Source organism: Neolamprologus multifasciatus, chromosome 7 (assembly GCF_963576455.1).
Source record: "Neolamprologus multifasciatus chromosome 7, fNeoMul1.2, whole genome shotgun sequence".
NCBI classification, from domain to species: Eukaryota; Metazoa; Chordata; class Actinopteri; order Cichliformes; family Cichlidae; genus Neolamprologus; species Neolamprologus multifasciatus.
In genome coordinates, this window is record NC_140445.1 from 44,322,729 (window position 1) to 44,349,497 (window position 26,769).

At 40.2% G+C, this 26,769-nt stretch overlaps 1 protein-coding gene across 9 annotated transcripts in view; it reads left to right on the forward strand.

Annotated features, from left to right (window-relative positions):
• Nucleotides 1-25,911, forward strand: part of LOC146515035 (alpha-1,3-mannosyl-glycoprotein 4-beta-N-acetylglucosaminyltransferase C-like) — a 114,992-nt gene extending 89,081 nt beyond the window's left edge. For 7 of the 9 annotated variants that reach the window (XM_085165620.1, XM_085165622.1, XM_085165619.1 and 4 more), the window contains 3 exons: nt 21,372-21,523; nt 22,835-22,982; nt 23,656-25,911. In XM_085165620.1, coding sequence (XP_085021746.1) covers nt 21,395-21,523; nt 22,835-22,982; nt 23,656-24,812 — 1,434 coding nt within the window. In that variant the 5' untranslated portion in view covers nt 21,372-21,394 and the 3' untranslated portion in view covers nt 24,813-25,911. Of the gene's footprint in view, nt 15,464-19,121; nt 21,524-22,834; nt 22,983-23,655 lie in introns of those variants that run through there. The other 2 variants (XM_085165627.1, XR_014874973.1) reach the window with 2 other exon arrangements.
• Nucleotides 25,912-26,769: the final 858 nt, after the last annotated feature.

Here is a 26,769-nt window from a genome sequence, read left to right on the forward strand (position 1 = left end):
ACGTCCTGTGCTGTCCTGGGTAAGCCACAACTGACCAAACTTCTTGGTGTCGGGAGTGTTGATGGCACAGCCACTTTTTCTATCAGCCCTGTCTTTCTGTCTTCATGTTGTCTAAGACTTTGTCAACCCAGAGAGCTTACAGGCAGAACTGGGAGAAAATGGGGCCCTACAGCCGCTCATCCTGACAGATAAACAGGATTTTGTGCCTGGCAAGCTGAAGATTGTCAGCTCCAATCTCTGTAGAGAATTACAACCGGCAGTCAATGCTGGGACACTGGCTCAACAGACAGAGCATCAGACCCTGTGTACCAACGAGTGGGCGACGCTGACTCCTTCATCATGATAGCACAGCATGGTTTATTCATGGCTGACAGAGCCAAGGGTACAGTTCACAGTATCAACAGCTCTGTTTTTCAGTGCCCAAACGGCCCTTTCAGAAATACATTAGAAAAGGACAGAATGTAAATGTCACCGCGTTTGTGTAAAAACTAATAACTTGGGCTTGAATTCAAGAGAACAGGTAGCTGACAAGGCATCGCAGCTCATGCTTCATGATTTATGAGCTTTTTATATTTTAACCTTTCATCTGCGCCTCTTTATCTTCAGGCACCGTCTACTGTGCCACCTACTAGTCTATACAACACTGGCAGTGAAAGAACAATGGCTTTAATTGCATAACTAGCATTAACGTTTAACAAATAGCCTTCACAGTCAGAACTGTTCTTTCTCAGCTTGTGTGCACTCGATTCAAGCTTTTGACCCCTTTTTCTTTGAATGGAGCCCTGGAGGTTGCATTGTTGTCTTTATTAAATGCCAGCAGTTAGCGTCTCAAAGCAATGTCGGCAGTTTAAACTATGCAGGGTGGATAAACGCTTGCCTCTGTGTTACTGAGTACTTTAACCAGGTTGTTGCTTCCTTTCATAAAGGTGGTGAGTTTTTGATGCTCTCTAAATCAATTGGAACCAGTTGGCTGCGAGGCCCCTTTGGTGTTGAGTGGCATTACTCAGAGATAAGGGAGCTCAGACGTGACAAGCAATGTTAACCAGAAAGCTCTCCTCCCAGTTGGATCATTGCTGTGCAGCTCGTGTGCAGGAGGGAGCCTACTGTCTAATTGAACAGTCTGAATTTCTGTTGACAAGACTATAATTTCTACATATCAGCAAGGAAAACACTTGCCTTGTTTCTCTGCTCGTGCGCCAAGGCTCTGATAAATGTGGGCTAATTTCTATTTGTGAAGACATACCTCATTCACGTCAGAAACAAGGTTTGGTTTGAGATAATTTACTGGAAAGGGTAAGAGGGCTGTGGATGGGGGCTAAGCGGATCTATATCCATATCTTTAGCCTACCCAAAGCTCAGATGTTAATCTAATTTGATGTCTGGGGGGGAGGAAGCACAGACTAGACTGGAGGATGAATTATATCGGATGCCATCGGGAACATGACACAATAATTTCGTTACCAACGTGTGGAATGATATTTATTGGATTGTGACAGGCGTTTTTTAGAAAGAGTAGTTAGTACCTGTCTGACCTTCCACTGCAAAAATGTTTATTATGAAGAAGCGAAACAGTCATGAAAGTTGTCTTCAGTAGCAAGGAAATGTCAATTGAGCCACAGTTTTACAACACTTCATAAGACAGTTGCTTCTTGTCACCCATGACCAGCTGTTCTGGTTGTTTTGTTGTTCAGTTCACCAAGCAGTTGGTGTCATTGGGAAGGAAGAAGCAGGGAGGGAGGGGCAGCCATCGGCCGTAAGTGGTTGGAGGGGAGGGAGAAAAGGCAAAAGAAAAACTGTGGAAGAGAGACAGAGTTTAACAATAACAAATGATTAAATGCAAAGTGGTGTTTAAACACAGAGAGTTCTGGCTGGATGCTATTTTTTTCTCCTGTTTTCAATTGAAACCTGGATGGATTTTTTAGTACATCTGTGTGTGCGTCTATGTGCGTGTGCCTGTGTGTGGGTATAAAATATTATTTTTCATTTTTTAAGACTGTTGTGCTTCCTCTGAAGGTTTTCTTCAAATAATTAACGTAATCAAAGCATTTATGGTTGTTATTCACAGTTCAGTTCGTTTGCCAACACATTTCATTCCTAGGCATCACAATCCAGTCGATTATAGTAAAGTCAGTCATAATCATTTGCCTGCTGCTGTTGTCGTCTGCTAGCTTTTTATGATGTAATTTATGAGAGCATGAGATTTTTCACTCCTCAACAGAGGTGTGGTGCTATTTGTTTGAGTAGCGGAGTGCATCGGTCACGTGCACGCCCCTACACACGCGCGTGTTTGAGTTGTAATTTGTTTCTAAGGCTGTTTCCTCACAGTGACAGGTTTACAATATTCAACTATAAGTGAGCAAAGTGGTCAAATGTCAGTCTGAATTTAAGAACATAAAGATGTCTTCATCAGCTTGCAGCTCTGTCCTCCCTGGTCTTCATGGCGCTCTCTCGCTAACTTTGATGCTGCGTCTCGCTCCTTCACTTATTTTCTTGTGAATTTTGAATTTTACCATTTTTCACAGAGTTAACGTCACAGTTACAGATATATCTGTCAGCTGTGGTCGAAACAGGATTTATCCAGAGGTGAGCTGCTTCATGACAAACTATTCCACTGTATAAATCCTCAAATCTGTGTTACAGCTGACCTGTACAGGGTGCTGTACGTTGTTTTGGTGTCTGCTATGTAAACTTTTTCACATTGTCTTTGTGGGGTATTGTGCGTGTGTGTATGTGTGTAGTGTATATTCAGAGAAGTGAATAAAAAGTCTGATGGCCACACATCCACAGCCTGCTATGGGTAACTACAAAGTTGTGTGTGTATGCGAATTAATGTGTGAAGTCCTTGCTTTCAAGCTGTCAGGCTCAGGAAAGAAAGCTATCAGCACCATCAGACAACTGTGTCTACAGCAATGTTTCAATATTTTGCATGCTCTGCCTCCCATATGGCGTGCTATTTCCTTCATGAAGAGCCCACCATGCATATTATTGTCTTCTGTTTTGAGAGACTCCCCACTGTGGAGTGTGTGGAGTGAAATGTAGGGGGTTTTACCAAAGTCTGTCCCCACCAGGGCCAGCCCTACAGCAGCTGTGACTGATAAAGCGGATCCTCTCCACAACAGAAAAAAACGTGTTCTCTGCTCCCACTCGACTCTCAACCCACTCCTCCTGTCCTGTCCCTGAGGCACAAACGTCCAACTTCCAAATGCCAACTCAGTCAGGAGTTATTGCCACTATTTCCCAAGTGAAAAATGTCAGATGGATGGTGATTTTCTGCTTTATGATTTCACAGGAGTGGTGACTGTACAGTGTGAGGGAGATACTCTGTCCCAGTTTGATAAGTGGGGCATAATAATGAAAATGGCTTTTAAACAACTAAAGTAAACCTCATTTAAGTTCTGGCAGGGGTCATCTGAAACGATAAAGAACAGTGTTTACCACACATTTCCAATTGTTATCCTTTTTTTTCATCCTTAATACTGCGTGCACATCTTTGCTAGGATGTCATAAATATAGCAGCGGCCTTCTCTGAGCTTTGTTGTCGCACAAATTGTTCGTTATGGGTATATTTCACAGCCGGTGAGACACAAATGAAACACAGAGCAGTCCATGGCTCAGCAGCCATTCTCACTCTTCCTGAACACAAGGCAATAATCGCCCATGCATCCACAAACTCGAGACGAGAATAAAAAGGTGTGAAAATAAGTGCCAAGGCACCACTGCAGGGGGATGAAATGTGAAAGGATACTCAATGACACGCCTTCTACATTTAGCATCACTGCACTTGTTAAAAGTTATATATTTCGCAGTTATCCGAGCCCAGCAGCATTAGGACCCTAAAAACAAGACTGCACTTTTCTCCTGATGGCTATGCGGAGTGAAGTGGTCACAAAGTGAATACAGTGATTCCAGTGTAGGTTAATATATACTGTCACAGCGGAAGCTACCTAAAGCTGTTACAGTCAGATTTGACTGCTATTTGTCACATTTCTTTTTAAGACATGAATGGAGCACAGAGAAGAGGCTTACTGGGTATTTTTAGACTCTCTTTGATGGCTTATTAGCTGGACTGGTATGCTTTGACTTGCTTAAACCCACATATGAATATATCACAATGATGGAGAAGGACTAAAAATAAATTACTATTTCTGTGACTGTCAGCGGAAGAAGGAAAACGAAGGAAATGATTACTTCAAAATTAAAAGAATTTCTATTCTCTGTGATTGCAAGACCACTGTTAGCCTTGAAACACTGGTGTATTTGATGTCCAGTACATGCCATTTTGCTTGTTCCAGTGCTTTTTAAAAACCTTTAGAATCTTAAGAGCCCTTTGGTCTCCTAATTCACAAAGGTCTTCTCTATCCACGACTTACATTGTAAAAATAATTCTGGATTCACTAGCAAAGACCCCTAATCCCAAGTGCCAGTGAAAAATATTTAATAATGCAGCGAGCTTGGCCGGAGGCTGCAGTTTGAGGAAGGCTCATTGAGTATCCCTCTGATACCTTTGAGACAAGTGAACAAACAGGAAAAAAAGAGGATGGACAAGTGAGCGGCAACAGGTTTGTGTCCAAGTCTGCTTTTATAAGGTTAGGTTGACCATCTGCTGCTTCCAAACGTATAAACCTTTCTTTGAAGTAAAGTTTGTTACATTTGTGTGATATTGTTTCATGGTGACTTGTACAGCCTATACATGCTTGGAGATGGTGCAAAACTGATGGTATTTGTCAAGGCGAGGTAAAACTCCTCTGCTTAGGGCTAAGACTGTCACATTTTTTTTTTATTTTACCTCTATACGTCACCACAGTGGATTTCAGATAAAACAAACAAAACAATCTGGAGTGCACAATTGCAGATTTAATTCAGTGGTTTAAGAAATGTATTGGAATAACTTTTAAAGAATTACAGCCATTTTTATACAGAGTGTCCTATTTCAGATGTAAAAGTAACTCGGCAGTTGACTACCACAGGGGTCTCCAGAAATCTGGACCCTATATGCAAGCATTCTCTTTGGGCCCCCTTATTAAAGTAAATGAATTAAACAAGAGGGAATTTTCCACAAGTTCAGTTTATTTTATACAACGCCTAATCACAACAACAGTCGCCTCAAAGCGCTTTATATTGTAAGGTAGATCCTACAATAATATTGTAGCAAGGCCCACGATCTGACACACTGTTTCGTGTTCATTCTGTCAATTTATTGGTGACGATACTGTTTTTGCTGTTCTTCAGCTCGGCACCTGCTTCAGCTTTTCAGCTGGCCTCCAGCACACACGCTGTCTCTTCTCTGGGCTCCAGCTTCACTATATAAGGGAGAAACGTCATCAGTTCGATTTTGTGCCCCTGGCACCGCCCCTTGAGTTAACTGCCCCCCCCCCCCCCCCCCCCCCCCAGCTCAGCCAGGGACCACACCTCCACCACTAATACATGCAGAGAGAAACCCAACAATCATATGACCCCCTATGAGCAAGCACTTTGGCGACAGTGGAAAGGAAAAACTCCCTTTTAACAGGAAGAGCCCGGCTCAGGCAGGGGCGGCCATTTGCCGTGGCCGGTTGGGGTGAGAGAAGGAAGACAGGATAGAAGACATGCTGTGGAAGAGAGACAGAGCTTAATAACAAGTATGATTCAGTGCAGAGAGGTCTATTAACACATAGTAAGTGGGAAAGGTGACTGAAGAAGAAATACTCAATGCATCATGGAAATCTCCCAGCAGCCTACACCTATTGTGCGACCGTGTCCCATTAATGATGACTTGAACTAGGTGAGCTGACCAACCAGCAGCTTTTTTCTGGTGGTTTGCGAATTCACGTTGTCGTTAAACTTGGAGTAAACTGATGGTAGACCAGCGTCCCAGATCAGTTACGTTCTGCGCTTTGTATGAAAACAGAGCTAGCATTAGCAAGTAAATGGGATCCAGTGATTTATCAACATAACAGATGACTTTCCACTTGCTAACACCAAAATGTGTGATGTAGAAAAAATGGAAATTTGTGTGATGATAGTATCTAAAAAAATGGAGGTTCAACGGATACTAATTGTCAGGCCACATGCCTGCTCAACTGATCTGCCAATATTAGCTATTTCTCGATGTATTAATAACAGGCTAAAAAAAAGTTAAGTAAAGAAACAAGATGAGAAAAAAACCACCCTTCAACTATGTCATGAGTTATGGTGCATAGTTTGTCTAGCAGAGGGTATCAGCAGCTTCCCTGTTGGCAACTGATCCATGCAGTTACACAAAGTGTACACAAGTTATCCACAACTTTAAACTGTGTTGTAATATTATCTAGAAAGAACTCATAAATAGCTGCATAAAGCAAATGTTAAGGAAATCTGTTTATGTTTTGTGTGTCAGAAAGAAACAAAATTAGAACTAAGATTGCAAATTTTTAAAGGTATCACTTTAATTCTTGAAAGTTCTATAGGCCACAGCCTGTTTACCTAACCTCCACCCATGAGCTCATTTCTAAAACAAAAAGAATAAAATAATAAATTACCCACCTATTTTCCTGTTTTGTGATTGTTTCTAGTATTTATTTTGGTGTAGCATAACAGGCCAGGGAGGATTTCTTAGTGAGTAAGAAGGCTGTAAAAACAACAACAATTCAAAACTCTGACCCATCAGTTTGGACTCTCATGACTTGATCATTTCTTCAGCACAAAATGCAGTGAAGAGTTCACATTTACACCTTACTCCATACTTCTTCTTCTTCACAATTTTCACATTTTTACTTCCTTTTCACAATTTTCAAAGCCATCTACTGAGCCGCCCCAGGCCATATGTTCGACACCCCTGCTACTAGGCAACCCCTGAAGACCTCTCTCCACCCTGTAATAGATACACGGTAAAATACCGGAGCAGTCCAACTCTGTGCATTCCTTTTCATGCACAGATCACCCAGTACACTCTTATTATCTCTCATTTAGTGAGTGTCTCCCTGAATACCAAGCAATCTGGAAAGAGTACAAGTCAGATTCTGTAGCATAACATGTGGTACTGAACCACCCAGTGAATGAGAGGTATGTGACACTTTTCTAAGATGATGCAAGAACACCTCCCACAGCTATTCAAACCTGCACCCTTTATGTTCTTTTCTTTCTGTGAGGGCAGGTGAGGATGCAGTGCCTTTGCACAAATGCATATACAGACCACACAGCCACAGAGTAGAGATCATGAATATTTGAGGTGGGAAGAATAAAGCTTTGAGAACTTTAAGGCGAACTCACTGGTCTCCATGCATATTTAATCGGGTCTGTCCCTCTTGTTGGACAGCAGGAAAAGGATAACTGCGGGGACCCAGAGTTTGAGAAAGTGATTGGCCCTCTCCACCTTGATGAATAAGTAAACACATTCAACCAGGCAGAGATGCAGTCAGCAGCCTTTGAGTCAATAACAAGTAGATTTGTTTTCTTCTGAAAGCAGCATTGTTTACAAGCTACCGATTAGCCCTCAAATTTGATCCGTCTCTTAACAGTTTTAGTCCAGCCGCCTTCTCCTTTCAGCTTGTCCACACAGCAGCATTTGAAAGGTGTATTTCATGGTGCAATAAAAAAGAAATTAGGTTACAACTTCTCTGAGCTCGTGTTTATGAGGTTCACATAAATATTTTCTGTCTAAAGTCGTGTCAGTTCTAAAGCTGTTTCCTCCTATGGAGACAAACTTGAATTTCTGGAGCCAATATAATATTCACAGCATATACTTGAGATGCACAGCACTCAAGGTTATTTTCAATAAATGTTTCAATGTTAAATCCGTCTCTGCATAAACTGAAAAAAAGAAAACTTTACATACAAGTGTGCATTTCTACTCAAGTAACAATAACCTCTGTGAATTGTAAGCTGCACAATTCAAGTCAAAAGGCACATTTTCTTCAAGTCAGGCATTGATAAGTGTTTTATTTTTCCCAAAATCCAATTCGTTCCATTGCCTGCATGTCATCAAACAAATAAACAATAATGTTTACCAAATGGCTTTGTTGTACAACATACCCGCTTATTAAAATGGCATCTCATTAGAAGCATTGAGCAGCCGTTTTACATGAGATTAATTGGGTTTTTTGAAAGCACTTTCTCCTCATTATCATTCCGTCTTGTAAATGGATTCACAGCAAAGGCAATGCATATTCATTTTACAGGAAGCTTGAAAATTGTTCAGAAATGAGCCAAAGGTGGAGCTGGGCTGGTGTGCAGACTTATGTTGAATAATAAACCACTAGAGCCTCTGCTCTGGAGGTGAACGAGAATGGCTGTCTGTAGAATATATTTGTGCTGGAAACACGACTCTCCCCTTCTGTAAAAAGGTTGCAGTTAATGTGCTTAAGCCTTTACATTTGATAATTTTATCAGGCCTGATGCGATTTTAAATAAAATTGTAATAAAATTGTGTACGTTGTAAACATTTGTGAATTTTAGACTCAAAATGGTCAAAATGTTTGTTTTTTGTTTCCCATGAAGCCAAAAAAAAAGATTTGGATTCAAGGCATATTCTTGGATACTTCTTTCACTATACAGGCATTAATAATGCAGACAGACAAGCTTTTAGTGGATTCTGATTTGCTTTTTCAAAAGGCAGGAGGAAATGTGCAGCATCCTTTCTTGATAGAGTAGGAGTTGCGCTTTCATGATATGAGCGGGGTTGTTTCTGTGTCTCTCTCTCTCTCTTTGACATACTATTTTGTATGTGCAATGTGTATATTTCAACATCAGAGGAGCCCACTTGGTTTGAAAACCTGCCCGAGGCAGGGAACCAAACAAAAAGTTTTCCTTTTTGCCAAGTTATGGACACTTTTACCTGAGGCAAGATGAAGTACTTCAAAGGCAAAGGGCATCCTTTGTCAGCATCTCAAAATGACAGAAACAGATCCTCCTCAAGAGTAATTGTAGACAACTGCTGTTTAAAAAAAACACTCCCATTGGCTCCACATTCATAAACAAGAGGCACAATTTATCAGAACCATAATGCACATGTATATCATAGATGCTTGACCTCAGCAGGCTCAGTGAAGACTCGTTGGTGGGAAAAGGTCATTTAATAATACTCACTGTAAATTGGATGAATTAACATGCTCACATGCAAACATGTCACCATCCATCCATTCTCCAATTCAGGGTTGCAGTGGGGCCGGAGCCTATCCCAACTACTATAGGGCAAGAAGCAGGATACATCCCGGACAGGTCCCCAGTCTGTCGCAGAGCTAACAGACAGACAGAGAACCATTGGCACTCACTGCAGGGCCATTCAGAATCACCAATTAACCTAAGCCCACTCACTGCATGTCTTTGGACTGTGGGAGGAAGCCAGAGTACCCACTCACACACGGATAGAACATGCAAACAGCACACAGAAACACCTTAGGGAGGTGGTGGATTAGAGCCCTGTTTGTTTGATTGTAATACAATCATACAAACAACTGTACTGAGAATTTTAAATGCTCTTTTAACTGACAGGATGGCCTTCAACCTGAGTTGAAAAACGAAAGGAATCAGAGCTAGAAAATGTGCCAGTGTCTTCTTTGTGGAGACATCAATGTTTAGTGCTTTGCATAAATGTCACTGAACAGTAAAACTCATTAATTAAAGTGTAATTGTGTTACAGTTGGTTCGGTGCCTCGTTTACTTCGATCTGATTATAGCCATAAACTGCCACTATAGTTTCATATATGACTGACAAAAAGGAGCTAGACAGCCACAGAATGAAAGCTTTTGTGTTAGTGTGTAACAAGGGATGCAGTCAAACAATCAACATTATGTTGAATCACACAGGACTTTGGGTTTCTTTCCCCACCCCTTACAGGCTTTGATGCATTTGAAGTCAAATGATAGAAATTAATAAGAGTGGCTTGACGATGGCCATGCTTTTTCAGATTTCAAGAGAAACTAAATCTGGCAGGGGAAATGTAACATTTTTCCATATTATTTCACAGTTTTCCACTCTCACTCTTTGTAGATTGGAAGAGCTGCGTCAGAATAGTGGCGAAAGGTGCTCTATATAAGGATCGTTAAAGGCCTACAGAATCTGTATCAGGTTTTATGAGGGCCTGTAAGCTCATTTCTCTCAGCAGAAATGCCAGTGTTTTGCATAACCAAGGTTATAAAATGATGGGAAACAAAAGGTCTGAGGAATGACTGCAGGAATTTGCTGAACATTCTGCAATGTTGCTGTAGCACAAACAGGGTCGTTGAGGTTGAATGAGTACAGACACAAGTCCAAGAATTGCTAATTAATAGACAACATGTGCTCCTGAAGACTCATGGGAAGCCAGACAGCAAACAAAAGCGGGTTAGCTGTACAATAATATACGTCTCACTTTTACATTTCCTTGGTAGAGAGAAATATGAATCTAACATTTAAAAATTTATATGTCTCATCTTTGTATCAAGTTTGAATCCTAATGCCTTCTCAGTCTTCCATGCATATATTGTAGCAGTATCGCTGATTCTCATGAAAAGGCCCTTTTTTCATTCATGAAACGTTTGTTTTTGATTACCAGCAGAGAAGCTCAGCAAGGGCTGCCCAGTCATGGGTATTGGAGATAAACGTCTTTTAGTGATTGGCACACACATCCCTCATCAAATATTCATGATGGAAACTTGGGAGAATTCAGAGGATGCAGGGATATGGGATATTCTCCCATCAGTCTAGCACTGGGATAGGTAGTCAATTGATCAACAGAGAGCTGCCTCCAGGAGAACTCTGTTATTCAAGACTGGTGAGGCTGGCAGGAAACATGTGCTTCTCTGCTCAGGTAATGTGCTGTTCATCTCACTTTCTGCTAGTTTTTCATTCTCTTGCTTTCAGGAGGAAAGAATTTGTGATTCGCAGGACTGTGGAGATTGCTTTTGAAGTTATAAATCTTTAAAGATTACAGATTTCTTGATTCATTCCTTGATAAACACCGCTGTGTCAGCCTACTGTAAGGGGTGATATTTTGCTTCCACAATCCACACAAGATGCAATTTCCTCATTGTGACAATAACAGTGTTATCAACTGAAGAGCTATTAAAGATTTTATTAAAATGTTGAATTTTTACATCAAACTGCTTTCACTACAAATGATGTTAGCTGCTTCAAATGTATCTGTGTGCTCATTAAAAATGAACAAGTTCCCATCACCTTTAAAGCTGTGTTTTAAATGATCACAGAGATTTGCTGTGATTTATTACTCGCTAGCTAATCCCGCAGTTGCTCAACAGAACATCAGTTAACAATGAGGAAGATGCTGGAACACTGCAGCCTTAATTAAACATGACTAGTACAACCTGGGGGTCATCTTGTAAGTCAAGGTCGCAATAAGCACTTTTTGGATGCTACACAAGCTGAAAGAAGAGAGCTAATATTGCCCATACAGTTGCTGCAGCTAATAGTTTAGCAAACAGTTATCACTTAAAATGACATTCTGTGCTACTTCCTCTGTTTAGCTGTTTGTCATCGGCTAATTATAAATATATCTAATTCTCTAGCTTTGATGCTGTGTTATGGAGTGAGTGTACAAAGTGTAAGTACAGTAGAAAAGAAGAACCCTAAGAGTCTGACTGCGCAAGCACAAGATAAGACCAGTATTAGATGACTTCTGTTAAATGATATATGGCTGATATTTACGGTGGCCCTTAAAGGTCAAACATTATAGCTTAAGAAAACACCAGAACACAAAAGCACACAAAACACAACGGAAGTCACATAAAAACAAAAGAAATTGAAAAATTGCACCACTGCACAGCAGAAGTGTTTTTTGGGAAACAATAGCATCACAGAACAGCTGTACTGTAACTGTAACTGTAAACAGCTACTAGCAAACCTGTATTAACAGTATTATATGGGTTAAAAACACACATTACTTCAGTCTTTTTCTCCCCAACGACACTGATGAATCCTCCGCTTCTTTTAAGCGTGTCTCAGTGCAGTCTTTCATATGTTTTGGTGTCATCAGAGTGAGGTGATATTGTTTTACACACAATAGACACTACTGAGTCACACAATGATTAAAGCAGTGACGTCCATCTGCAGCTATTACAAATCACTGTGGGACTCCAGGTGATGCTGCTGTTTTGTGCAAACGGGGCTTATATGTTATGGGCACATTTTATGAGTCACAGCTGCAAGCCCTGTACTTAAATAGGCATAATTTTGTTCGTATATATTTCACAGAAGTTCATGAGCCCCCAATGTCAAGAGATAATTCAGCATCAATGGCCCATTTCCAAACACCTGATAACATCAATTCAGGTTTTACTACTCCAATTTGCACCTTAGGGAGAGAGTGAATGTTCACTCTATGTGACTCTGAGAATTTCAGTTGAGTTCTAGGATCCATTTCCTTAATGGTAACAACAGTTCCTGACTTAAGTTGAAGGACGAGGATGTGGCTTTAAATTTACCTGAGTGATTAAATGCAAAAACCCAGTTGTGTGAGCTCACATTCGGCTCTTTGGCTCGCCACTATCTGCTTGACCAAAAGCCTCATTCTCTAAGAGCACTTCAATGTATGCGCTGTCATACTTGGTGAAAGTGGGCCATCTTATTGTGTCTCCAGTCCTTATTTCAACCTCTTTTGTTTTGAAAAGTCTGCCAGTGCCTCATCCTCCACTGCACTAAATGTGTAGGGGAAAGATAGTGCATTCTCATGTTATCTGCTGCTGGCCTATTGCCCCTTCAGCTATTTTCTCATTTCACAGATTTGACCAGGAGGTGACCTTGGTTTTTTAAGTGCTTTTAAGGCAGAGCCAAGTCTCCTTTTTGCTGTCTCCCAAATGGAGACAGAGAGAGGGGAGGAACAGGAGAGGGGGTTTCTTCCTGGTACTTTTTTTAAATGGCCGTTTTCCCTCTATTGTTTTCCATTCTCTGTTTTGCCCTTGGCACAGTCCAGTTTTCTTTGTTTTTAAGAATAGACACGATGACAGGATGCTGTCGGCTAATTCACATGGGTCTGTGTTTTTTAATGTAGAAAATGGCCTTAGGGGAGCAGCAGCATATGTTTATGACACATGACATCAGGCACAGGGGATAGATGTGGAGTTTGAAGTTGAGATGCCGCACGGTCCATTAGTGGATTGCGGTATAACAAAGAACTAATTGAATATCTTTGCCCTGGAGAGAAATTCACAGTATCCAAATACTAATCATCTTGTGTTACAGATAGAGATACTACGTAATACTTGATATCAAAAATGAAACCAGTATGCAAGCGTCTGCATGTGTTCAGGGAGCGAACATATGTCAAGAGTGTTTTCTTGTGGAAATAAGCAGACAGTATCGCAGTCCTCCATTGCCATGCCTCCCAAGTGCACCTCTGACAGAGTGCTAATCTAGGTCAAAGTGTTAAGTGGTTAGAAGGGCCTGGGAGAGACCAAATTATTTCTCACACTTCACTGTCCTCTTTATGTTCACTGCCTCTGGAACCATAAAAAGCTTTTCAAAATTCCCTCTAACCTTATATCCAGAATATACTTCAAATATACGCTGTTTAACGTAGCTTCAGTAGGAGCCATACATCATAAATCTCTGTGTATCACTGTAGAGTGTGAGTGCGTCTATGTCATGAAGCGTGTGTATGTTGCCACCTTATCAGCACATTACGCTCCTTGATTGCACTCAGTTTGTGTTTCGTGATAAATGCAGTCTCTCTTTCACAGTGCTGCTAAAGTTAAGGGTTGGCTGCACAGAGATGGCACAAGTGGATTGAAAGCTATAAAATTATGAGACGCTTCTTCTCCATCCAGTAAAATAAATAATTTAAACAAAATATATATGGACCGATCTGATGAGGCTCTGCACAATCACATTTCAGTTACGGACCATGAATAATCTGCACAGTTGTACTGCGGCAGAGCAAGTGCCAGAGCTGTTTGTTCAGACTGTTTTGATGCTTGATTGCTCTGAAGCTAGCATCAATGGGATGCGCATGCTTAACATTTCATGAGAATGTATTCGAGTAGCTTGCGCCACCTGTGCCAGTGCTGATGAATTGAAAGCCTTCACTGGCGTCTCCAACACATACTGGAACTAGAACAATGGACTGGCCTCTCACTGTGTGAGCTTACAGAGGCAAGAACACGAGGGTGGGTGTGCGAGGGGTGGTGGGGGTCTTGGTGGAGGCTGGAAATATTCTAGTGTCAGAGCACCTGACAGGATGACTAGCTGAGACCATTTGGGGGGTTTTAAAGCGTCATGGCTTGTCTTGCACACCAGTTCCTTATGAGGGAACAGCTGGAAGTGCCATTGTCACTGGTCTGCATGTTTCTCCCACGAGGGCCGCGGCGGTGGTAGCAGTGGCAGTCGGTGGTGGTGGGGGAGGGTGGCACACTTGGACAGTATGTCCACGGGGAATGCATCACATTCAGCACTCTGCTGCCACCGCAATACTCAACCCCTCCCCCCCCTCCCATTAGAGTGAGTGAGCTCAGGCTGCTGACAGCAGTGACAGGCCCAGCACAGGGAGACAATGGGGGGAGGGTAGTGCTGCCTCTGTGCTGGGGTGTTACATCTGTTTGGATCCTTGGCATAGCAGCCTGTCCTCTGGAGTTTGATGCAACCAGGATGGGCAAAGCGAACCATCTGACTCGGTTTTACGATCAGAAATCTGCTTGGCAGTTTACAGAGGGAAAATAGGAGTGTTCTCCCTTTGGATGAATACCTTTGTGGAGATGACAGGTTGTCAAACGTGATTGGCTGTTGTGATACGCAGGGTTTGTTGGAATTACATTGTGCATCTCGATAATTAAGATCATTTCTGTGTTTCCCTAACAGCCGTGGCTCTCTGACAAGGGTCTGTGGACTTTGTAGATGACAGATTCCTTTCTCTGGCATGCTGCGAGAATGCAGTAATTGGTAAACTGTTTGACCAGTTAGATTAAGAAAAGACTCATTTCATAATAAACAGATTTATTATTCCACTGCATGCCACAATTTTGTTATCAACAAAAGCCTCTGTTACTCTCGGCTTTTTATCGAGAACGAAAATCCATTGAAAGTGGCTGAAGGCCTGACACAAAGCAACTGCTGAATACCTGCAAATCTCCCGGCTTAATTGATTATTTGTGCAGAGCTGTATATCTGCAAGGTGCAGGATACCCAGGGGAAATAATGTAAAACAGATAACAAGATGAAATGTGGGAGAATTGCTTTCTGCTGCCCATTTTATTAATCTGTTCCCCTTTTCTTATTCGCAATAAGTTTCCCATTTAGGTTTTCCCATTACAGAAATGCTTCTTCACACTTCTAAAACCGTGGCCTAAATTGAATGTTGAAAGTTGATTCAAGCTGGCAAGAAATGTGTTTGTTAAGAGGTTATTTTGATTTTTGAATAGCACGTGGAGGGGCTCGCTGCTGTGTGTACCTGAGATTCCCAGAGGAGAACATTGTATTTTCAAATCTCTTCTTCATTATTCGGCCTTTTCCCAGTTCGCTGCCTGCATTCAGAAAAATAAATTCATTAAGCTGATAGTATACACCAACTATGTTTTTTTTTTTTTGTTTTTTTTTAAAAGCTATCCATTCAAATTATTTTCAAATTCAAGTTAGCAGGTGTTACGCTTCAACCAAGCTACGTGTCCTCCAAGGTGCAGTGGTATCGCCACAGTGGAAGTGACTTTGAAAAAACAACCTCCGGAAGATGGGATGTGAAATTACTGTGGAGTTCAACTCATGTTTGTGTCACTGCCGCTCTGCACCGTCCTATACCTTGTTTCGTTTACTCCGGCCGAGCTCTTCGTTTTCCTTTCACAGCACTTGACAAAAAGAAAGTGGTATCGTTGGCATGCAGGACTGCTGCCACTCTGCACCAATCAAGCCACTGCAAATGGAGGAAGACAGGAAAACCTTTTGTTTTTGTTGTTTTTTCTCTATTTTTTTTTCTTTCTGTTTTTTTGACATCATATCGAAAGCTTGGCATTAGAGCTGCACATCAGGCTGGACCACACAATTGCCTTCTTTGCGCGGGGCAGCTGCTTGGTTTCCATTTGCAGTTGGCCTCTGTCAGATTTCACCATTAGAGGATGTGGAGGATGGGGGACAATTTCTGAATAAGTCATGTCGTATGCACTGCCACAGAAACGTGGAGGACGTTGAGGATGAATGCAGAGATTGCTTGTCAAGGTAGTTTAAGTCTAGATACATGAAAAAAGGGATATTGCTTACGAAACATGTGAAAGCTCGTTTTAAAATTCTCGCCCTTCATGATATTGTTTCAACTAATAGAAGTGTTGCATAATGAATCTGTTATTTGTTATGTGTTTTTTTTTGTCTCTTTATTGTGGTAAATTTTACAACTTTTACTTAGACTGTGGATTATTATTATTAATATAATAATAATAATAATAATAATAATAATAATAATAATAATAATAATAATAATAATAATAATAATAATAATAATAATATCCTCATTGAATAAATAAACCAGTTCCAGCCTATAAACCTTTATTATTACTCTCCATCAACTTCAGTGTATCGATGCTCCCATTCAGTCAAGATTCACTATATGCTCTCAATTGTTCTTAGTGGTAACACTGGGAACATAAATTTTTCATCTTCATTTTGTGACCGGTCCACATTAGAGGTCTTCTCATAATTTTCCAAGCCCCTTGTTTACCATTTTCTCGTCCTTTGGTGCTCATCTTTCTGCACAACAACATAAGCTCGCTGTGACGTCAAGGATTGATGGGCGAAAGATTTCCAGCTGAGAGCCATTTCCAACCCCTAAGGCTCTGGTGTGATACAACCAGGTGATAGTTTCCTTGGAGGATTTTTGAAGGGGCATATTTTCTATCTTATCTCATCCAGGAGCAACCGAAGCATCAATCTTAAAGGATTTTTGCAGACTGCTTGTTATAGAATACAAAGCAAAGTATGCTGAACAAAAATTACAAGGCTTGAGAAGTTTTGATCACGCTGAGCATTTAGTGGCCTAATGCCTAAATCAAATTTGGGAGGTCTTTACGGCCAGAGTGCTTGGCTTTTGTGACAGTTTTGTTGCCACCAAGCCCTTTATGCCTGTGTAACAGGATTTAACTTCTTATTGAGAGCACGGTTTTCAAAAGGCGTTTGGGACAGGCAGTTGATGCGACTTCAGTGCACAACACACTGCTAGGCAAAAGCAAGCAGAGGGGCGGCATTGTGGTTTATTTGGTCCAGTTCACACACAGCGCATAATGGATATTTAACAGCCCCAGCTTGCTGGAAGTATACTGTGTCCCAAAATGGTGCTGGGGACATCCGAGGGGCTGTGTGACTGCCAGGATGACACACCCATTAAAATACACTTAGTGCATTTCACTGCTGCAGCTCCACTCTGGATTCATGCCACAAGAATAAACACAACAAGCTGCACATCCCAACCACTTGTTATTGGAAGCTATCGGTGAATTCATACAGCATGCTAGCGTATACCTGGTCTATGTTCTAGCGTATTCTCAGAGTAAGGAGGTGACACTGTTTTAGATGTTCTGCTATGTAAAATAAAATAAAATAAAACAAAAGAGTGAAATCTAGGGTGGCAGAAGTGAGCATGTTTCCCAGCTGTGCCTGTGGCAGGAGGAGGATCTCATCCTCTTCCTGCTCTGAGACCATACTGAATTATTGAAATAAGAGGCGCCTTTCTTTGTCTTGTAACTTGATGACAGACACTCAAGTCTCCATCCAGAGGCATAAACTCCTCCCCAACATTGGAATAGAAAGTTGTCTAGTTGTAGCGTTCACACGGGATTGTGCAAAGAATTGAATTTGATTTAATTGTATGCAAAACGTCCCAACACAGCTTATGTTTGTGCAGATATCGAAAGATCTGCTGCTGATTTCTCACTAAGGAGGTTCTAAGAAGCAAAGAGAGTTACCTGAGCTGTGCCGTCAGGAGGACTCTTGTACTTGTAGCCATCAGCTGAGATTTCTCCAGAGTCGGCCTAATGATTCTTCTCATCATCGTGCTCCACTCAGCTTCCTCACACAATATGCAAGCTGTTTTGCATCAACCGTAGTTCTGCACGGTTATACAAGATGCATTTCAGACAGCTAGCATATTCCTTTCAGATATTATCTGTACTGCAGTAGCTCATGAAGCGTTCATGAAGATTGCAATTCCTCTTTTTGCAGATAAAATATTAACTCAGGTGTTCAGACTGCATATATTAGAGAAATATCTAGCAAAATGTTTCTTATGTGATAAAAGATATCGCCCCCTACAACTCAGGCTGAACTGATTACAGTTCATTCAATAATATCTCAAGATGTGGTCTTACTAGAAGGATGGTGTGTTGCTGCAGCTCAAACAGCACAGTTTGTTAATCTGTTATGACGTCATAACCAAGCAGTTCACAACAAATGCAGATGTGTTCATCCACATCAGTGTTTTTTATATATAAACTTATATATAAAAAAATAAGGAAATTTGTGTTTGATGAGTTATTTCTTTGTTATAACGATGCTTTTTTTGGCATCTTAGACCATTTTCCTATACTATTCTATTCCTATACTATTTCCTATACTATCCCACATTTGTGAGGAGAATGCATTTGTGGGTTGAGCAGCAGACTTGAGTATGTGGGTTGCGCCCATTAAAACCTTGCCAAATCTTCTCTGTCAATGCCAGCCAGCCTATTCTGTGACCAGCACAACCACATTGGCTGACTTGCGATAAATGCTGGTTGAAAAATGGGATGCCATCCTACAGCAATGTGTGACCGAGCTGGTGAGCAGCATGAGGAGGAGGTGCCAGGCTGTTTTGACTGCGTATGGTTCTTCCACATGCTTCTGAGGTCCCCGTTAGTTAAGTTAGTAAAACTTCAATCATCCGGTCCAATAAATAACACCAAACAAGAGGCAATAGTAGAATAAGCTGGTTGGCACTGACAGATAAGGTTTGGAAAGTTTTACATACTCAACTCTGTTGCTCAACCCACACGTAAATGTTCCTTACAAATGTAGCACAGCTTAAGGGGAAATCAACCGGCTTCCCGATAGTGTAAGCCGCATTGTTATAACAAATAATTAATTGACCAAACAAAAAATGTCCTTGCTCTTTGTGCTAAGGAAATTTAGCACAAAGAGCTATATATATATATACATGTGTGTATATATATATATATACATGTGTGTGTGTGTATATATATATATATATATATATATGTGTGTGTGTGTGTGTGTGTATGTATGTATACAGTTATGTCTGAACCACAGTGAGGTGAAAATTGCAGAGAACAAGCCGGACAGATATGTTAAATTTAGTTTTCAAGTGTGCAAAAAGAGGTATTGACTAGTCAAAACCCCAGTGAAGCTGACTCTTGGTGTGGGTGATCGATTTGTACGTGGTCATTGAACTGAGCTTAGAGGTAGTTTGTATTCTATTAGACATCTCGTGGGCTTTGCAACAATGGAACAAAAGGGAATGCTGATGCCTAATTGCTGGCAAACAAAAGGACAGACACCACTTGCATCATGTCTGTGGACTGTTACTTCTGCTGCCGCTGTTTATAGGCTTTTTCTCCCTCAGTAGGTTTCACTTGTACATGTGCTTTGAGAGCTTTCTGCTCCCGTTGTGACTGAAGCTAGTGTGTATGGCTCTGTTCTAGCTGAAAGCTGTGTTTGATGTAGCTTTTATTTGTTGAATTGTTCATGTACCAACATTACACAAACTGTGTTCTGTATTTCTTGTACTATTAACGGCAGCAATAGAGAAATGCCACACTTCATACAACAAAACTGATTTGTTGAACGGAGAAATTGTGTGCGGAACATGCAACACATAAGTATAACTTAAGCTTCTTAAAAGTCATATTTAGATATATATATTAGATTTGATTGCACAGGTCTATACATGGTGCTATATTGTGCTTCTCCTCTTCCTTCATATTCCCACTGTTGTCCTTGCACTGTTAGTAATAGTAGTTAAAATAGTAGTTAAAAGCAGACATTGAGAATGGTTTACAGGGTTCAATAAAGATTGTGAATGTGAGTGCTTGCTTGGCAACCAAGGTCACCATTTCCCAATCCATCATAGTACTAAAATAAAACCTAAAATGTCTTTATATAAAATTATAAGTTTTTGACCTGAAGCCTGAGATTTTGTTGATAACTAGTAGTTATAATAAATAATTGTAACAATACAGACTGATAGATAGATGTATCTATAGCTATTAAAGGATGAAGAAACTGTTTTGTGCATCACCATTAAAAATGATTCAGTTCCTGACGCGTCACTCTGGGAACCCATTGGCTAATCTGTTAACTCAGCAGATTTTGGGGGCTTTTGGGCCAGTGTATCCAATCAAGATTTGTTTTTTAAGTTCACTAGTTAATGTTTAGGAATTTATGATGCTATACGCATGTGCTGCTTTAAGGGTGGCTGTAGCTCAGGAGACAGAGCAGGTCATCCACTAATTGGAAGGTTGGTGGTTTGATCCCTGGCTGCTCCAGTCTGCACGCAATTTGAACCCCAGGTTGCTCTCTGATGTGTGATTGTTAGATAGAAAGCACTTAGGCGTAGAAAAAATTGCTTTGGTGAATTTGGGAAGGTTGTATAAAGTGCTTTGAGTGCTATAGACGAACCAATCCATTTACTGCATGCAACCAAAGCTGCCTTAAATCTGATTGGTTAATTGAACAAAACCAACAGTGATGTCCTTTGGATAAAAACCAGTAGTAGTACCAGTAACGCAGAACAGAAAATGCCGTGACAGTAAAATGTTTTGACTTTTTGCCCTTTTTAAAGATTCAGTACTTTTGAATTTTGCACTGACAGAAAGGAAGACTTTACCTACGATGGGAAGCAAAAATATGTCATTGTAGTTAATAGATTATTGAAAGTACTTATTTTTTTGCAGCTTTAGAATATACCTATGTACTGACTAGCTATGAAAAACCTTTCACCCATTTTGCTCTCTCTTCTTTTGCCCTTTGTGTCTTTTCATTTCTTTCTTTTATCGACCAGAAATCGGAAATAAAGAGACGTGATTGAAAATTGAATTTTCCTCTCCTCTTGAGTGATGGTGGCCTGTAATCTACAATCATTATTCCACTATGAAGGAGTTTGCTAGCTGATGAGAGCAGGCAGAAGCATTTTTTTCTTTGACCAAGAAAGCACTGAAATGTGTGCTGTCAGAAATGGCATGAGCCTTCATCACTGAAGACCTAAAAATAGATTAAAGGGGAACGGGAACTGAACAAATTTACTGCTCAGTGTATATTAATGTATTTGTGTACAATAAAAAAAAATTACCCATTACACTTGTGGGGGATAATAATACATGAAATATGGTCTTATGTTGCTAAAATCTCACAACAGTCTGCTAAAGGCAAATTATCTGCAGAATCGGTGGCTGATGAAATTCAAAGCATACACTTCTGTCTTGTGTGATGTGTTTTTGCTCATGTTTATTTCGTGCAGATCTCAGCAATACTGTGTAGAGCATGAGGCTGATGTGGAAATCCCTGGACAAGATGAGATGTCTGAGGAAACGCTCCACTATTCCCTTCCTCGGCTTCCTCATCACCTTCCTCCTCTTCCTGAACCTTTACATTGAAGATGGCTACGTGCTGGTTAGTCAATTGTTCTACGTAGGCGCATTTGCAGAAGTGTTTTTTACAGAGCATTAGACACTTTATGTTTGTATTTCTTCTGGATGTCTTCTTGATGAACACTTGACCACATTTCCAGACGTGCTTCCTGTTTGATGTGCAGTTGCTCTTTTGTAAGAGAGACATATTTAAATTTTAATGAGGTGGACACATCGAGATCATCTTTATGATTTATCATTTATTCATGATGCCAGCAACTCTTGTTGATCTCAGTATATTATCAGTGTTTGTTCTTTAAAATATTAAGGTGGTTTGCTTTTTCTCCTCACTGCCTGCGGGGGTTTAAATATTTCTTTCGTCTTCTAAAATGGAGGTTTAGTTGTGTCATGTCAATAGATTTGATATCAATATAAAGCAGAAAGAAATGTGTTTTCCGAGGCACACTTGAGAAAATAGTGTTTTAAGCTACTTAGCTAAATTTGAATACTTGAAAAATGTATATAATATGAAGTTTCACAACACAGGGGTATGTCTGCTGAGGATGAACTGCACAAAATAGTCAAATGGTCCTGGTCAAACACAAATTTGGGGTGTGTGAGGGGCTGCACTGTCAACTGCAATGTTTTTCATGAGTTTAAGGCTGTTTGAGTGGTTCTGTATGTTTAGAAGCCTTGTAAAGTTTTACCCAGTACTGAAATGATCAGCAGTATCCTAATATACACAAACCCTAATACACATACTATACATAGCTAGTTTTCTCAGCTATCCATCAACCTGGCTCTTCACAAAATGTATTTAGTTCTTCTTCTTCTGATCAGGAAAATAGGAAAATTGTTCTTTTAATTTGTGCACATAAAGAAGCTCAATTACAGGATAAAAGTACTGCTAGCTACTAAGCTATACACTTTAAAAACACCTTGAAGCAACTCTTGTTGTGATTTGGCGCTGTTGCGATTGTACATAAAATTGACTTGAACTGAATTTAAACTGAATACTCTGAAAATTAATAGATGTTAATGCATGTCATAGAGCTTCAATAATGATGGAAAATGGTTTCAGTCTTAAACTTAACTTAAACAGGTTTTCCATGTTTTCTGCGGAAATGTTTAAATATGTATAATATGCCAAGACACAATTTTTTTACTTTTCATTTACTTGTAAAAGGAAACATCTGACGTCCACCTTATTTGATGCTGAGATGTGAAATACTTTATTTATTTGATAATTGGGAACTTTAATAATTTGCATAATTAGATTTTTTTTTGCAGAATTTTTTTTTGTGTACATCAGTTCATAATGTGTGTGTGTTTTTTTTTTAATGTTTTGCTCCAGGAAGGGGATAAAAGGCAGCTTAGGGAAACATCAGTCCACCCTTCAAGCTCAGAACGATACGTCCACACCTTCAGAGACCTGAGTAATTTCTCTGGAACCATTAACGTCACATATCGCTATCTCGCTGGTACCCCACTGAACCGCAAGAGTAAGTTTACTGTTTCTTTTTAATAGAAATTTACATTGAGTCTTTCATGGGCCGGGGCAAATTACAGTGAATTGTATTTGCAAGCAGAGGATGCAAAATTAAATTTAAAATCTGTGACATTGGGATTTAAAGCATAGCAATAAAGCGAAACTGCTCCACAGGGGCTTCTTTACCTCAACATTAAATTCTTCTTTAGTGCTTTGTGCTTTATTCACAAAGCTTTTATGTCTATTTTCCCTCATAGACAATAACTGTGTGCTGTTAAATAAGTGAGCACTGAGCACAATTGTTTATTCAGCAAAAATATTTAGAAAATGTTTTAGATAAATACAAATGCATTCAAAAATTTGTATTACATTTATTTTCTCAAATACTACTGGTGGACTTTGACATAGTTTGAATTCAAAGTGACTTTCAACTACGCTGGAACTTTGGTCATGTGATAAGGGCTGATTGTAAATAGAGATCAGCTGATGACCATTTGAAGGCTCAGGAAGCAACTAATAAGCAGACCTTGAAATGAATTTACTTAAACTCTAATTTCACGTTTACAATTTTAGGAGTATATTTTCTCAGACAGCGTTGAAACTTATGCAGTTCATCTGAAACCTGTCCTTTAAAGATGTTTTTGGAAATAGTGATCAAAGTTGACATTCATATTTTTTATTCACAGAGTATCTCACCATCGGGCTCTCATCTGTCAAAAGAAAAAGAGGAAACTACCTCCTGGAAACGATCAAATCCATATTTGATCAGTCCAGTTACGAGGAACTGAAAGAGATTGTGGTTGTCGTCCATCTGGCGGACTTCGACCTGGTCTGGTGTGAGAACCTGGTGCAGGAAATCACCAGGAAGTTTGCACACCACATCATAGCTGGACGTCTCTTAGTAATCCAAGCTCCAGAGGAGTACTATCCGTCTCTGGACGGATTGAAAAGGAACTACAACGACCCAGAGGACAGGGTCCGTTTCCGCTCCAAGCAGAACGTGGACTACGCTTTCCTGCTCAACTTCTGCACAAACCTCTCCGACTTCTACATGATGTTAGAGGACGATGTGCGCTGCTCCAGGAACTTCCTGACGGCACTGAAGAAGGTGATCACCTCCAGAGAAGGTTCCTACTGGGTGATGTTGGAATTCTCCAAGCTGGGCTACATCGGGAAGCTGTATCACTCCAGAGACCTGCCGCGCTTGGCTCATTTCCTGCTCATGTTCTACCAGGAAATGCCCTGCGACTGGCTCCTCATCCACTTCAGAGGCCTGCTGGCACAGAAGGACGTGATCCGCTTCAAGCCTTCACTGTTCCAGCACATGGGCTACTACTCCTCTTACAAGGGTGCCGAGAACAAGCTGAAGGACGATGACTTTGAGGAAGACTCCATAGACATTCCCGACAACCCCCCCGCCAGCCTTTACACAAACATCAATGTCTTTGAAAACTATGATGCCACCAAGGCTTACAGCACAGTGGACGAATACTTTTGGGGAAAACCTCCCTCCACTGGAGATTTCTTTATTGTAGTCTTCAACAAATCTACCAAAATCAGTAAAATTAAGATTGTTACTGGGTCTGACGATCGGCAGAATGACATTCTTCATCACGGAGCTCTGGAAGTAGGAGAGAAATTAGTTGGGACTAAAAAAGGCAAACAGTGTTCCTCTTATATCACATTAGGAGAGTTTAAAAATGGCAACATTGAGGTCCATGACGTAGACCACAAAATAGCCTTTGACATTGAGTGTGTACGCATTGTGGTCACAGGCAGCCAGAAAGAATGGCTCATTATCAGAAGTATAAGTTTATGGACTACACAACCCCCCAGCCAATGATGACTATACAGAGACTTTTAATATGTCATAAAGGCAAAGGTTTTTATTATTATTTAGTAATGTATGTATTTCCAGATTTATTTATTCATTTTATATGTATTTATTGATACTCGTTTTGATTGCCAAATCAATCTATAGTTTTTTACCTGCAAGTTGTACTCTTAGTGGAGCATCTTCACAGTCATTCTCAAGGACTGTTCAGCTGACCTCAAAGTGTTCATCAACACATGTTGAAGTGTTACAGGAGTTTATCCATTTCAGCTTTTGATAGCGATCCTTGATACACGGCTGGGTGATAATTCACTGTTATTGTTTAGCAGCTTTAAGTAATATCATGTCATAATGTTCTGATTGTTGGGTTTTTGTTTTGTTTTGACTATTCTCCTGCCCAAAGGAAAATATGGTTTACAATTTCAGTATTTTGTTTCTGTAACAAAATCCCATGAAAAGACTAAAACATACTATTTTGTACTCTCTATCTCCAGTCTGATACACAGCATGTTGTTTCTCAGTGTCGTTAAGCTCAGTTATCCAAAATATAATTTTATCCTGTTTCTGCTGTTACATGGTTGCCAAAACACTAAATACATAATAATGTATCTTTTGCTTACAGCGCCCAGCAGTAACAGCAGTGGAGTTCAGGCATACATTTTTAAAAAAATGTGGAAAGTTTTGAGAGATTGAGCAAAGTTTTTGTGTTGGCTTTTTTTTTTCATGGGATTTGTTGACAATAACAAAGTTGTGGGGAAATTCAATTGAAAGTGTAGTCATTAAGAGTTTTTCTTCATACATTCACACATTTAATATGCTCAAAATGATAACTGTGAAAGACAAGCACCGCATTGAACACCGTCTAGGTCATAAATGCATGATTATGCGTCCATTTGGTGTACAGTATCATTCATATTTAATAACTGTCAAATTTTAGAAACTGTAGAGCTGATACTACGCTCAGTCATCACACCCACTCACCCATTAGTAATTAAAATAACTATATATTATTTAGGAATGTTTTTGAAAGCTTTTCAGGAAGGCACTTCATGTAAATGATGAACACAAATTTTATTTGTAGGACAGTGTACTACTGATTTGCTGCAGTTTTTTGTTTCAGAGTATTATGAAGTACTAATTTATAATTGAAGGACTTATTATTAAGTGTAACATGGTATTCTTTAAACAACCACCTTATTGAAAATCCTGTAGGGTTTTTTTGTTGTTTGTTTCTTTGTTTTTGTTTTTTTTATCATGACGGACAATGAACTGGCAAAAGTGTAGCCCTTGGATTTCTCTCTGAGGATGTCCCCTCTTGACCCTTAATCATTTTCCAGCTCGAAATCTCATCAGGAAGTGTCAGAGGTCATTGTTGCCTTGAATATTCATCAAGTAACACCAGATTTCTCTGCTTTAAATATTCTTTCCTGTTTAATCGTCTTCTTAGTTACGGGTAAGGCAGATGTGTGACTGAGTTGAGCTCTTTTTCAAACACTGTATATCCTGTCAGCGCTGCTGACGGGAGAGCACTGTTTGTGTTCGCCCATCTTCTCCAAGAGCTGAGATTAGATTGCACAGTGAGAAATGGGCCAGGTCTGCTCATACGACTCTTTCTTTTTTTTTCTTTCTTTTTTAACAACACAGTTTTCCTCCTAGTAAATTGGTCTGTGTTTGCCTCACTCTCTACACCAGCAAAACAACATCTTCCCTGGAGCTATAAGATCTCAATTCGTTCTTTCCCCAGTGCTGGGCTCTCACTCCTTCACTGTTTCTGCTCTTACATGGTTGCTTCTCCGTGATCTTTGATCTCTGTTCATACAGTTTCTTTTGGGGGAACTTGCTTGAGTTTCCCCTGAAGATGCTTTTGGGCTCCCCCTCATTGCTCAATATTGTTAATCTGCTAACCTTCTAAGAATTAAGCAGACACATGGCATGTTAACTTAGCATTGCCATGATACCCAAAGCA